We start from the raw sequence: 13,095 nt of genomic DNA on the forward strand, positions 1-13,095 counted from the left end.
CAGAAACCCCAAAATTACCTAACTAACTTCTTCCTTTCCCTCTTTCTTGCCTTGCAATTCCTCTTTCTTGATGAAAAGAATTACTACATCAGTGGTCACTTTGCTTCTCATTCTCCAGTGTTTATGGGTTATTATGACAACTTCTTCCCTCTGGTTGTAGCAGAACCATCTGACATCTATAACTTCTATTACTTCTTCTCTTTCTCCTTCCCCTCTCCATAGAAATATGCTCTGAAATAACAGCAAAATTATGCTGTACCCTGATCCTCTTATGTCTTGGACTGTTTTCCAACGGTTCTTCTACATGATTTCAATGTAGGGAAGTCTATAACCTTGTTACTAAGATCATGGCCAAGGAACAGCAGCATCAAAATCACCTGAGAACTTACTAGAAATGCACAATCTCAGGCCTGCTGAATCAGAAAGTGCATTTTCAATGATCCCCCCGCTGATTTATTCAGGGGTGGGACGTTCTCTTCTATCTTGAGTGCACATGACATTAAATGTGTATTGCCAAATTACCTGTTCCAGATTTCCGACCAGCCATTATTCTTGTGGCAATATTCAAAACAGGAGCTTTCTTTTTAGATATAACCTGAGTGGAATGAGAAGCAAAATAGTCAATACATAACATATATTTCATAGACTATACAATTAGTAATTCAAAGTATAAATGAAAGAGTAACTACCTTCCAGGCCGACTGTTTCTGAGGAGACACTGAAAAGTAAAAGAAATATATAATCCATCTTATGTAAATATGATAAAGTTATCCGCACATTCATGCAGTGTTAGCATCAAGCCGTAGCCTCCTGCCTGTACTAGCATAGGATCTGATGTTTTATAGTTTGTGTCTTTGGGACAGGAACATGAGGAAATACACTGAAGAAAATGGAAATACAGGCTTCCAGAAAATATGCAGTCACAAATTACAAAGAGAAATTATGGGTCATGTGTGTATTACTGAAATAAAAAGTGTTGACATCAATGTGGATATCCCGAATGATGAAAAGAAATATGATCTAAAATCAGAGGAGCAACTCATACACCCAGGAATCAATGTCAAAGAAGGTAGTAAATACTATTGCATGTTTCTCATGCAAGACATCAGAAGGATTTATACCATTATACTACTAATATTCATCATGATCTTTAACTTGCCTGACAATTGAGCAGGTACACGATGACAATGACACTTCTGTAGAATGTACACTTCACAAGTCCTCAGTGGAAGTGTCCCAGCTTCATCAGTTTGGATATAGGTTTGGATAATCCTAGTATATAATATTCTTTGTTTCTCAAACCCATGTCGTGTAATAATGTGCCTACATTTGTTGTTTCCTCTAGGTTAGGCTGGGAAGATCATGTCCAAGACCAGCAGCATCAGCATCACCCGAGAACTTACTACAAATGAAGAATCTCAGGCCTGCTGAATCAGAATGTGCAGCATTAACGAGTCCCTCGCTGATTTATTTGGGGAAGAGAAGTTCTTTTCTGTCTTGACTGAACATGACGTTAAATGTGTTTTGCAAAATTACCTGTCCCAGATTGTTGTCCATCCTTTATTTCTGTGGCTGTATTCGAAACAGAATCTTCCTTGTCACTTGTCGCCTGAATGGAATTTGAAACAAAATAATCAATAAATAAAGTATGTTTCATAGACTATACATTTACTAGTTCAAAATATAAATGAGATTTTAATCACCTTCAAGGCTTTTTTTTTCTGAGAAGACACTGAAAAGCAAAAGAGATATACAATCACTCATATGTACATGTGATAAAGTTATCCATACATAATGCAGTGTTAGCATCAAGCCGTATCTTCCTGCCTGCATTAGTGTAGGCTTTGATGTTTTCTCCTTTGTGTCTGGGGATTGGAACATGACAGAAATACACTTCAAAAAAGGAATACAGGCTTCACGAAATATACCCTTACAATTTCAAACATGGTATGATTAGTCGTATGTCTAAAATTAAAATAAAACCGTGTCAATATCAATACAGATATGCCGAGTGATGAGCACAAATGTGATCTAAAATCAGTGGAGCAACTCATAGACCTGAGAATCAATGTCAGAGCCAGTGGTACATGATTCCGCATGTCTTTCATGCAAGAAACCAGAAGGATTTACATAATTATATTACAAACATTCACCATGCTCCTTAACTTGCCCAATAACTGAGATGATACACAATTACAATGACACTTCAGTTCAATGTACACTTCACATCTCTTCAGTGGAAGTGTCCTACATTGATCAGCTTGGATATATGTTTGCTAAAATCTAGTAGATAATATTCATTATTTCTCACACCCGTGAGGTGTAATAATTTGACTAAATTTCTTGTATTCGCTAGTTGAGACTTCCAAAAGTTTCTTCATCCACTCATGGCAACAAAGGATAATATATTAGCCTCAATAAAAATATCATCAATTATCAATTTTGACATACTTCTACAAAGTAAAACTGCGACAAGCATTAGATATTAGTAAATTTTACATTAGGAATCACTCTAATATTCATTGAAAATGACCATTTTAGGAGTTAAGTAGATTTCAACATAATTTTTGTTTCTAAAATAGTCTTCTTGAGAGTATCATGGTATTCTGTAAAGAGGTTTCATTAAATAGCTATTTTATCCAAGAGTTAGCTCCTTGAACAAGGAAGGCAATGTATTCATATTCAAGTTTATCTCATTTTTTATAACTAAAATCAACAAAACATGTATCTCTGATGCCGAATAGTAACAAAGAAGAGTAAGGAGTCACAGTGATTTATCCCAATTCTAGCATTGTTTCCCGCTCCAGTAGTTCCTGCAGCAGCGAAAATCAAATCTTCTTTTATACAAATATTGAAAATGCATCTGTAGTGAGTTCACACAGGTTTCCTCAGCAGAAAATCCAAAATTACATAAATAACTTCTTATTTTCCCTCCTTCCAGCCTCACAATCCCTCTTCCTTGAGGAAAATAATTGCTACATCAGTGGTCTGGTTAGTTCTCATTCTACAGTGTTTATGGGGTATAAGGATCACTTTTCCCTCTGTTTATAGCAATACGATCTGATGCCTATAATATCTGTTACTTCATCTCTTTCACCTTCCCCTCTTGATGGAAACATGCATTAGAATTAAAGCAAAATTATTCTGTCCCCTGAACCCCTTATGTGTTGAACTGCTCTCCAATCGTTCTTCTTCCCAATTTCAATGTAGGGCAGTCTATAATCTTACTACTCAGATCATGGCCAAGGACCAGCAGCATCAGGGTCACCTGAGTACTTACTAAAATGAAGACTCTCCAGTGTGCTGAATCAGAACGTGCAGCTTTGATGAACTCCCCACTGATTTATTTGGGGAAGTGAATTTCTCTTCTCTCTTGACTGAATATCACATTAAATGTGTATTGTAAAATTACCTCTCCCAGATATTTGTCCATCCTTTATTTCTGTCGTTATATTTGAAACAGAATCTTTCTTGTCACTTGTAGCCTGAATGGGATTTGAAACAAAATAATCAATACATAGAGTATATTTCATACACTATACAGTTAATAGTTCAAAATACAAACGAGATTTTAATTACCTTCCAGGCTGGTTGTTTCTGAGAAGACACTGAAAAGCAAAAGGGATATATAATCAGTCACATGTACATATGATAAAGTTATTCAAACATTCATGCAGTGTTAGCATCAAGCTGCATCTTCCTGCCCGTCTTAGTGAAGCCTTTGATGTTTTATATTTTGTATCTTGGGACAGGAACATGACAGAAATACACTGAAGAAAACAAGAATACAGGTTTCACGAAATATACACTAATCATTTCAAACATATTATGATCTGTCATATGACTAAAACTAAAATAAAACAGTGTCAATTTCAATAAGGATATGTCAAGTGATGAGGACAAATGTGGTCTAAAATCAGAGAAGCAACTCAATCACCTGGGAACCAATGTCAAAGGAGGTGGTACATGCACCCGCATGTCTTTCATGCAAGATACCCGAATGATGTAGACCATTGTACTGCAAACATTCATCATGCTCTTACTGTAAAATCTATACTTCATCTCTTTCTCCTTCCACCCTTAAGAAAACACGCTGTAGAATTAAAACAAAATTATGCTGTCCCCTGAGCCCCTTATGTCTTGACCTGCTCTCCATATTTCTTCTTCCCAATTTCAACATGGGGAAATATATAATCTTACTGCAAAGATCATGTCCAAGACCAGCAGCATCAGTGTCACCTGAGAACTTATCACATATGAAGAATCTCAGGCCTGCTGAATCAGAATGTGCAGCATCGATGAGTCCCCCGCTGATTTATTCGGGGGAAGAGAAGTTATTTTCTATCTGGACTGAACATGACATTAAATGTGTTTTGCAAAATTACCTGTCCCAGATTCTTGTCCATCCTTTATTTCTGTGGCTATATTCGAAATAGAATCTTTCTTGTCACTTGTAGCCTGAATGGAATTTGAAACAAAATAATCAATAAAAAAAGTATATTTCATAAACTATACAGTTAATAGTTCAAAGTATAAAAGACAGTTTAATTACCTTCAAGGGTGGTTGTTTCTGGGAAGACACTGAAAAGCAAAAGGGATACATAGTCACTCACATGTACATATGATAATATTATTCATATACTCATGAAGTGTTAGCATCAAGCTGTATCCTCCTGCCTGTATTAGTGTAGGCTTTGATGTTTTCTATTTTGTGTATGGAGACTGGAACACGACAGAAATAGATTGAAAAAAAAGGAATACAACCTTCACGAAATATACCCTTACAACTGCAAACTTGGTATGATTTGTTCTATGTCTAAAACTAAAATAAAACAATGTTAATATCAATGTGGATATGCCGAGTGATGAGGACAAATGTGATCTAAAATCAGAGCAGCAATTCATACACCTGAGAATCAATGTCAAAGCAGGTGGTACATGATCCCACATGTTTTTCATGTGATACATCAGAAGGATTTACACTATTATACTACAAACATTCATCACGTTCTTTAACTTGCCTGATAACTGAGAAGGTACACAATTACAATGACATTTCAGTTGAACATACACTTCACATCTCTTAAGTGGAAGTGTCCTAAGTTGATCAGCATGGATATATGTTTCCTGAATTCGAGTAAATAATATTCATTATTTCTTACACCCATGTGATGCAATAATTTGCCTAAGTTTCTTGTATTCTCTAGTTTAGCCTTTCGAACATTTCTTCATCCACTCATGGCAACAAAGTATAATACATAAACCTCAATTAAAAGCATCCTCAATTATATTAATTTTGACATATTTCTACTAAATAAAACTGCTACAAGCACTGGATATTAATAAGTTTTTCCATTCTGAAATCACACCAATATTCATTGAAAATGACCAAGTAGTCAGTTTATCAATTCCACATTACTTATGTTTCTAAAACAGTCTTGTTAGGAGTATCATGCTATTCTCTAAAGAATATTCATTAAATAGTTATTTTATCCAAGACTTTGCTCTTTGATCAAAGAAGCAAATGTATTCACGTTCAACTGTATCCAATTTTTACAACTAAAATCAAAAAAACATGTAAGTCTCATGCCTAATAGTAACAAAGAGCAGTAATTAGTCAATGTGGTTTACACCAATTCTAGCATTCTTTCCTGCATCCTGTAGTTCCTGGTGTTTCCAAAATCAAATTTTCTTTATGCAAATACGCCAAATGCCTCTGAAGTGAGTTCACTCAGGTTTCCTCAGCAGAAAACCCAAAATTACATAAATAACTCCTTCTTTTCCCTCCTTCCTGCCTCACAATCCCTCTTCCTTGAGAAAACTAATTGCTACATCAGTGGACTCATTAGTTCTTGTTCTACACTGTGTACGAGTTATTACGATCACTTTACTGTCTGTTTTCAGCAGTACGATGTGAATGTAAAATCTATACTTCATCTCTTTCTCCTTCTACCTTTGGTAAAAACATGCTGTAGAATTAAGGCAAAAGTATTCTGTCCCCTAAGCCCCTTATGTCTTGACCTGCTCTCCAAGGTATCTTCTTCCCAATTTCAATGTGGGTAAGTCTATAATCTTATTGTGAAGATCATGTCTAAGACCAGTAGCATCAGCATCACCCAAGAACTTATTACAACTGAAGAATCTCAGGCCTGCTGATTCAGAATGTACATCTTCAACGAGTCCCCCGCTATTTATTCAGGGAAGAGGATTCTTCTACATTTGGACTGAACATGACACTAAATGTGTTCTGTAAAATTACCTGTACCAGATTTTTGTCCATCCTTTATTTCTGTGGCTATATTCGAAACAGAATCTTTCTTGTCACTTGTAGCCTGAATGGAATTTGAATCAAAATAATCAATAAATAATGTATATTTCATAGACTCTACAGTTACTAGTTCAAAATATAAATGAAAATTTAATTACCTTCAAGGCTGGTGGTTTCTGAGAAGACACTGAAAAGCAAAAGGGATACATAATCCCTCATACGTAAATATAATAAAGTCATCCATACACGCATACAGTGTTAGCACCAAGCTGTATCCTCCTGCCTGTATTAGTGTAGGCTTTGATGTTTTCTACTTTGTGTCTGGGGACTGGAACATGACAAAGATACACTGACAAAAGGGAACACAGGCTTCATGAAATACACCCTTACAATTGCAAACTTGGTATGATTTGTCATATGTCTAAAACTAAAATAAAACCGTGTCAATATCAATGTGGATATGCCGAGTGATGAGGACAAATGTGACCTAAATCAGTGAAGCAACTCATACACCTGAGAATCAATGTCAAAGCAGGGGGTACACGATCCCGCATGTCTTTCATGCAGGAAATCAGAAGGATTTATATAACTATACTACAAACATTCATCGCGCTCTTTAACTCGTCCGATAACTGGGAAGGTACACAATTACAATGACACTTCACGTCTCTTCAGTGGAAGTGTTCTAAATTGATCAGCTTGGATATATGTTTGTTGAAACCTAGTAGATAATTTCATTATTTCTCACTCCCGTGTGGTGAAATAATTTGGCTAACTTTCTTGTATCTGCTAGTTTAGCCTTCTGAAAGTTTCTTCAAACATTCACGGTAACAAAAAATAATATATTAGCCTCAATAAAAACATCATGAATTACCAATTTTGACATACTTCTACAAAGTTACACTGTTACCAGCATTAGATATTAATAAAATTTACATTCAGAAATCACTCCAATATTCATTGTAAATGACCATTGTAGGAGTTAATTCGAATTCAACATAATTTTTGTTACTAAAATAGTCTTGTGGGGAATATCACACTATTCTCTAAAGGAGTTTCACTGAGTAGCTATTTTATCCAAGAGTTAGCTCCTTGAACAACGAAAGCAACGTATTCATATTCAAGTTTATCTCACTTTTATAAGTAAAATCAACAAAACATGTATCTCTGATGCTTGATAGTAACAAAGAAGAGTAAGGAGTCACTGTGGTTTATCCCAATTCTAGCACTGTTTCCTGCTTCCAGTAGTTCCTGGAGCTGCCAAAATCAAATATTCTTTTATGCAAATATTCCAAATGTATCTGATGTGAGTTCACTCACGTTTCCTCAGCGGAAACCCCAAAATTTCATAAATAACCTCATCTTTTCCCTACTTCCTGCCTCACAATTCCTCTTGCTTGAGCAAAATAATTGCTACATCATTGATCTTGTTAGTTCTCATTCTACAGTGTTTTTGGGGTATTAGGATTACTTTTGCCTATGTTCATAGCAATACGATCTGATGTCTGTAATATCTATTACTTCATCTCTTTCTCTTTCCCCTCTTGATGGAAACATGCTGTAGAATTAAAGGAAAATGATGCTGTCTCCTGAGCCTCTTATGTATTAAACCGCTCTCCAATGGTTCTTCTTCCCAATTTCAAAATAGGGAAGTCTATAATCTTAGTACTCAGATCACGGCCAAAGACCACCAGCATGAGGCTCACCCGAGAACTTATTACAAAGGAAGAATCTCAGGCGTGCTGAAACAGAACGCGAACCTTCGACGAACCCCACGCTCACTTATTTGGGGAAGAGAAGTTCTCTTCTATCTTGATTGAACCTGATATTATATGCGAATTGTAAAATTACCTGTCCCAGATATTTGTGCATCCTTTATTTCTGTGGTTAGATTCGAAACAGAATCTTCCTTGTCACTTGTAGCCTGAATGGAATTTGAAACAAAATAATCAATGCATAAAGTACAGTTCATAGACTATACAGTTACTAGTTCAAAATATAAATGAGAGTTTAATTACCTTCAAGGCTGGTTGTTTCTGAGAAGACACTAAAAAGCAAAAGGGACACATAATCTCTCATATGTACACAAGATAATGTTATTCATACATTCATGAGGTGTTAGCATTAAGCTGTATCCTCCTGCCTGTATTAGTGTAGGATTTGATGTTTTCTACTTTAGAAATACACTGAAGAAAAGGAATACAGGCTTCACGAAATACACCCTTACTATTTCAAACATAGTATGATTAGTCATACGTCTAAAACTAAAATAAAACCGGGTCTATATCATTATGGATATGCTGAGTGATGAGGAGAAATATGATGTAAAATCAGTGCAGCAATTCATACACCTGAAAATCAATGTTAAAGCAGGTGGTACATGCTGCATGTCTTTCAGGCAAGAAAGCAGAAGGATTTATACCATCATACTACAAACATTCATTATGCTCTTTAACTTGCCTGATAACTGAGAACTTACACAATTACAATGACACTTTAGTTGAATGGACATCTCACGCCTTTAAGTTGGAAGTGTCCTAAATTGATCAGCTTGGATATATGTTTCCAGAATCGGAGTAAATAATATTCATTATTTCTCACACCTGTGTGGTGTAATAATTCCCCTAAGTTTCTTGTATTCTCTAGTTTAGCCTTCCAAACATTTCTTTATCCACTCATGGCAACAAAGTATAATATATAAACCTCAATAAAGAGCATAATCAATTATTAATTTTGACATACTTCTACTAAATAAAACTTCTACAAGCATTGGATATTAGTAAGCTTTTCCATTCAGAAATCACGCCAACATTCATTGAAAATGACCATTTTTAGGGTCAGTTGATGAATTCAACAGTATTTTTGTTTCTAAAATAGTCTTGCTAGGAGTATCATGCTATTCCCTAAAGAATATTCATTAAATTGCAATTTTATCCAAGAGTTACCTCTTTGATCAAAGAAGCCAATGTATTCTTTTTCAAGCGTATCTCATTTTTAAAACTAAAGTCAACGAAACATGTAAGTCTGATGCCTAATAGTAACAAAGAGGAGTAATTAGTCATTGTGGTTTATCCCAATTCTAGCATTCTTTGCTGCATCCTGTAGTTCCAGGAGCTGCCAAAATCAAATCTTCTTTCTGCATATATGCTACATGCACCTGAAGTAAGTTAACTCAGGTTTCCGCAGGAGAAAACCCAAAATTACATAAATAACTTCTTTTCCCTCCTTCCTACCTCACAATCCCTCTTCCTTGGGAAAACTAATTGCTACATCAGTGGTCTCGTTACTTCTCGTTCTAGTGTCCACAAGTTATTACGATCCAGTTTCCGTCTGTCTTTAGCAGTACAGTGTGATGTCTACAAAATCTATACTTCATCTCTTTCTCTTTCCACCCTTGGTGAAAACATGCTGTAGAATTAAAGCAAAATTATGCTGTCCCTTGAGCCCCTTACATCTTGATCTGCTCTCCAATGTTTCTTCTTCCCAATTTCAATGTGTGGAAGTCTATAATCTTACCGGGAAGGTCATGTCCAAGACCAGCAGCATCGGCGTCACTAGAGAACTTATTAAATATGAAGAATCTCAGGTCTGCTGAATCAGAATGTGAGATCGACGAGCCCCACGATGATTTACTCAGGGAAGAGAAGTTCTTTTCTATGTGGACTGAACATGACGTTAAATGTGTATTGCAGAATTACCTGTCCCAGATTGTTGTCCATCCTTTATTTCTGTGGCTATATTCGAAACAGAATCTTCCTTGTCACTTGTAGCCTGAATGGAATTTGAAACAAAATAATCAATACATAAAGTATAGATTATAGACTATACAGTTACAAGTTCAAAATATAAATGAGTGTTTGATTACCTTCAAGGTTGGTTGTTTCTGAGAAGACACTAAAAAGCAAAAGGGACACATAATCAATCATATGAACATAAGATAATGTTATTTGTACATTCATGAGGTGTTAGCAACAAGCTGTATCCTCCTGCCTGTATTAGCGTTGGATTTGATGTTTTCTACTTCAGAAATACACTGAAGAAGAATACAGGCTTCACCAAATATACCCTTACAATTTTAAACATGGTACGATTAGTCGTAGGTCTAAGACTAAAATAAAACCGTGTCTATATCAATATGAATATGGCGAGTGATGAGGAGAAATGTGATGTAAAATCAGAGCAGCAATTCATACACCTGAGAAACAATGTCAAAGCAGGTGGTACATGATCCTGCATGTCTTTCAGGCAACAAAGCAGAAGGATTTACACCATTATACTACAAACATTCATCATGCTGTTTAACTTGCCTGATAACTGAGAACTTACACAATTACAATGACACTTTAGTTGAATGGACATTTCCCGTCTTCTAAGTGGAAGTGTCCTAAGTTCATAAGCTTGGATATATGTTTCTGGAATCTGAGTAAATTATATTCACTATTTCTCACACCCGTGTGGTGTCATAATTCGCCTAAGATTCTTGCATTCTCTAGTTTAGCCTTCTGAACAGTTCTTCATCCACTCATGGCCACAAAGTATAATATATAAACCTCAATAAAGAGCATAATCAATTATTAATTTTGACATACTTCTGCTAAATAAAACTCCTACAAGAATTGGATATTAGTGAGCTTTTCCATTCAGAAATCACGCCAACATTCATTGAAAATGACCATTTTTAGGGTCAGTTGATGAATTCAACAGTATTTTTGTTCCTAAAATAGTCTTGTTAGGAGTATCATGCTATTCTCTAAAGAATATCATTAAATTGCGATTTTTCCAAGAGTTACTTCTTTGATCAAAGAAGCCAATGTATTCATATTCAAGCGTATCTCATTTTTAAAACTAAAATCAACGAAACATGTAAGTCTGATGACTAACAGTAACAAAGAGGAGTAATTAGTCATTGAAGTTCATCCCAATTCTAGCATTCTTTGCTGCATCCGGTAGTTCCTGGAGCTGCCAAAATGAAATCTTTTTTCTGCAAATATGCTACATGCATCTGAAGTGAATTCACTCAGGTTTCCTCAGCAGAAATCACAAAATTACATAAATAACTTCTTTTCCCTCCTTCCTGCCTCACAAACCCACTTCCTTGGGAAAACTAATTGCTATATCAGTGGTCTGGATACTTCTCGTTCTATTGTCCGCGAGTTATTAACGATCAAGTTTCCGTCTGTCTTCAGCAGTATGGTGTGATGTCTATAAAATCTATACTTCATCTCTTTCTCCTTCCACCCTTGGTGAAAATATGCTGTAGAATTAAAGCAAAATTATGCTATCGCCTGAGCCCCTTACATCTTGATCTGCTCTCCAATGTTTCTTCTTCCCAATTTCAATGTGTGGAAGTCTATAATCTTACTGCGAAGATCATGTTCGAGACCAGCAGCATGGGCGTCACCAGAGAACTTATTACATATGAAGAAAGTCAGGCCTGCTGAATCAGAATGTGTAGCTTCGACTAGCCCCATGCTGATTTATTCAGGGAAGAGAAGTTATTTTCTATCTGGACTGAACATGACATTAAATGTGTTTTGCAGAATTACCTGCCCCAGATTCTTGTCCATCCTTTATTCCTGTAGCTATATTCAAAACAGAATCTTTCTCGTCACTTATAACCTGAATGGAATTTGAAACAAAATAATTAATAAATAAAGTAGGTTCATAGACTCTACAGTTACTAGTACAAAATATAAATGAAAATTTAATTACCTTCAAGGCTGGTGGTTTCTGAGAAGACACTGAAAAGCAAAAGGGATACACAATCACTCGTATATAAATATGATAAAGTTATCCACACAGGCATACAATGTTAGCACCAAGCTGTATCCTCCTGCCTGTATTAGTGTAGGCTTTGCTGTTTTCTACCTTGTTTCTGGGGACTGGAACATGACAGAAATACACTGACAAAAGTGAACATAGGCTTCATGAAATATACCCTTACAATTGCAAACACGGTATGATTTGTCGTATGTCTAAAACTAAAATAAAACTGTGTCAATATCAATGTGGATATGCCCAGTGATGAGGACAAATGTGACCTAAATCAGTGAAGCAACTCATACACCTGAGAATCAACGTCAAAGCAGGTGGTACACGATCCCGCATGTCTTTCATGCAGGAAATCAGAAGGATTTACATAATTATACTACAAACATTCATCACGCTCTTTAACTCGTCTGATAACTGGGAAGGCACACAATTACAATGACACTTCACGTCTCTTCAGTGGAAGTGTCCTAAATTGATCAGATTGGATATATGTTTGTTGAAACCTAGTAGATAATATTCATTTTTTCTCACTCCCGTGTGGTGAAATAATTTGGCTAACTTTCTTGTATCTGCTAGTTTAGCCTTCTGAAAGTTTCTTCAAACATTCACAGTAACAGAAAATAATATATTAGCCTCAATAAAAACATCATGAATTACCAATTTTGACATACATCTACAAAGTTACACCATTACCAGCATTAGATATTAATAAAATTTACATTCAGAAAACTCTCCAATATTCATTGAAAATGACCATTGTAGGAGTTAATTTGAATTCAACGTAATTTTTGTTACTAAAATAGTCTTGTTGGGAATATCACACTATTCTCTAAAGAAGTTTCACTGACTAGGTATTTTATCCAAGAGTTAGCTCCTTGAACAACCAAGTCAATGTATTCATATTCAAGTTTATCTCATTATTATAAGTAAAATCACCAAAACATGTATCTCTGCTGCCTAATAGTAACAAAGAAGAGTAAGGAGTCACTGTGGTTTATCCCAATTCTAGCACTGTTTCCTGCTTCCAGTAGTTCCTGGAGCTGCCAAAATCAAAT

At 35.6% G+C, this 13,095-nt stretch overlaps 1 protein-coding gene across 1 annotated transcript in view; it reads right to left on the reverse strand.

The window, feature by feature from the left end:
• LOC105533662 (ankyrin repeat domain-containing protein 36C-like) overlaps positions 1–13,095 on the reverse strand; it is a 172,735-nt gene that overhangs the window by 34,408 nt on the left and 125,232 nt on the right. Inside the window, exons 40-53 of the mRNA XM_011972131.1 lie at positions 11,981–12,009; positions 11,815–11,887; positions 10,134–10,162; positions 9,967–10,039; positions 8,287–8,315; positions 8,120–8,192; positions 4,553–4,581; positions 4,386–4,458; positions 3,580–3,608; positions 3,413–3,485; positions 1,704–1,732; positions 1,537–1,609; positions 690–718; positions 523–595 (exon numbers count right to left, since the gene is read on the reverse strand). Of these exons, the coding sequence (XP_011827521.1) occupies positions 523–595; positions 690–718; positions 1,537–1,609; positions 1,704–1,732; positions 3,413–3,485; positions 3,580–3,608; positions 4,386–4,458; positions 4,553–4,581; positions 8,120–8,192; positions 8,287–8,315; positions 9,967–10,039; positions 10,134–10,162; positions 11,815–11,887; positions 11,981–12,009 (714 nt within the window). The remainder of the gene's footprint in view (positions 1–522; positions 596–689; positions 719–1,536; positions 1,610–1,703; positions 1,733–3,412; positions 3,486–3,579; positions 3,609–4,385; positions 4,459–4,552; positions 4,582–8,119; positions 8,193–8,286; positions 8,316–9,966; positions 10,040–10,133; positions 10,163–11,814; positions 11,888–11,980; positions 12,010–13,095) is intronic.

Source organism: Mandrillus leucophaeus, unplaced genomic scaffold, assembly GCF_000951045.1.
Source record: "Mandrillus leucophaeus isolate KB7577 unplaced genomic scaffold, Mleu.le_1.0 Scaffold1275, whole genome shotgun sequence".
NCBI classification, from domain to species: Eukaryota; Metazoa; Chordata; class Mammalia; order Primates; family Cercopithecidae; genus Mandrillus; species Mandrillus leucophaeus.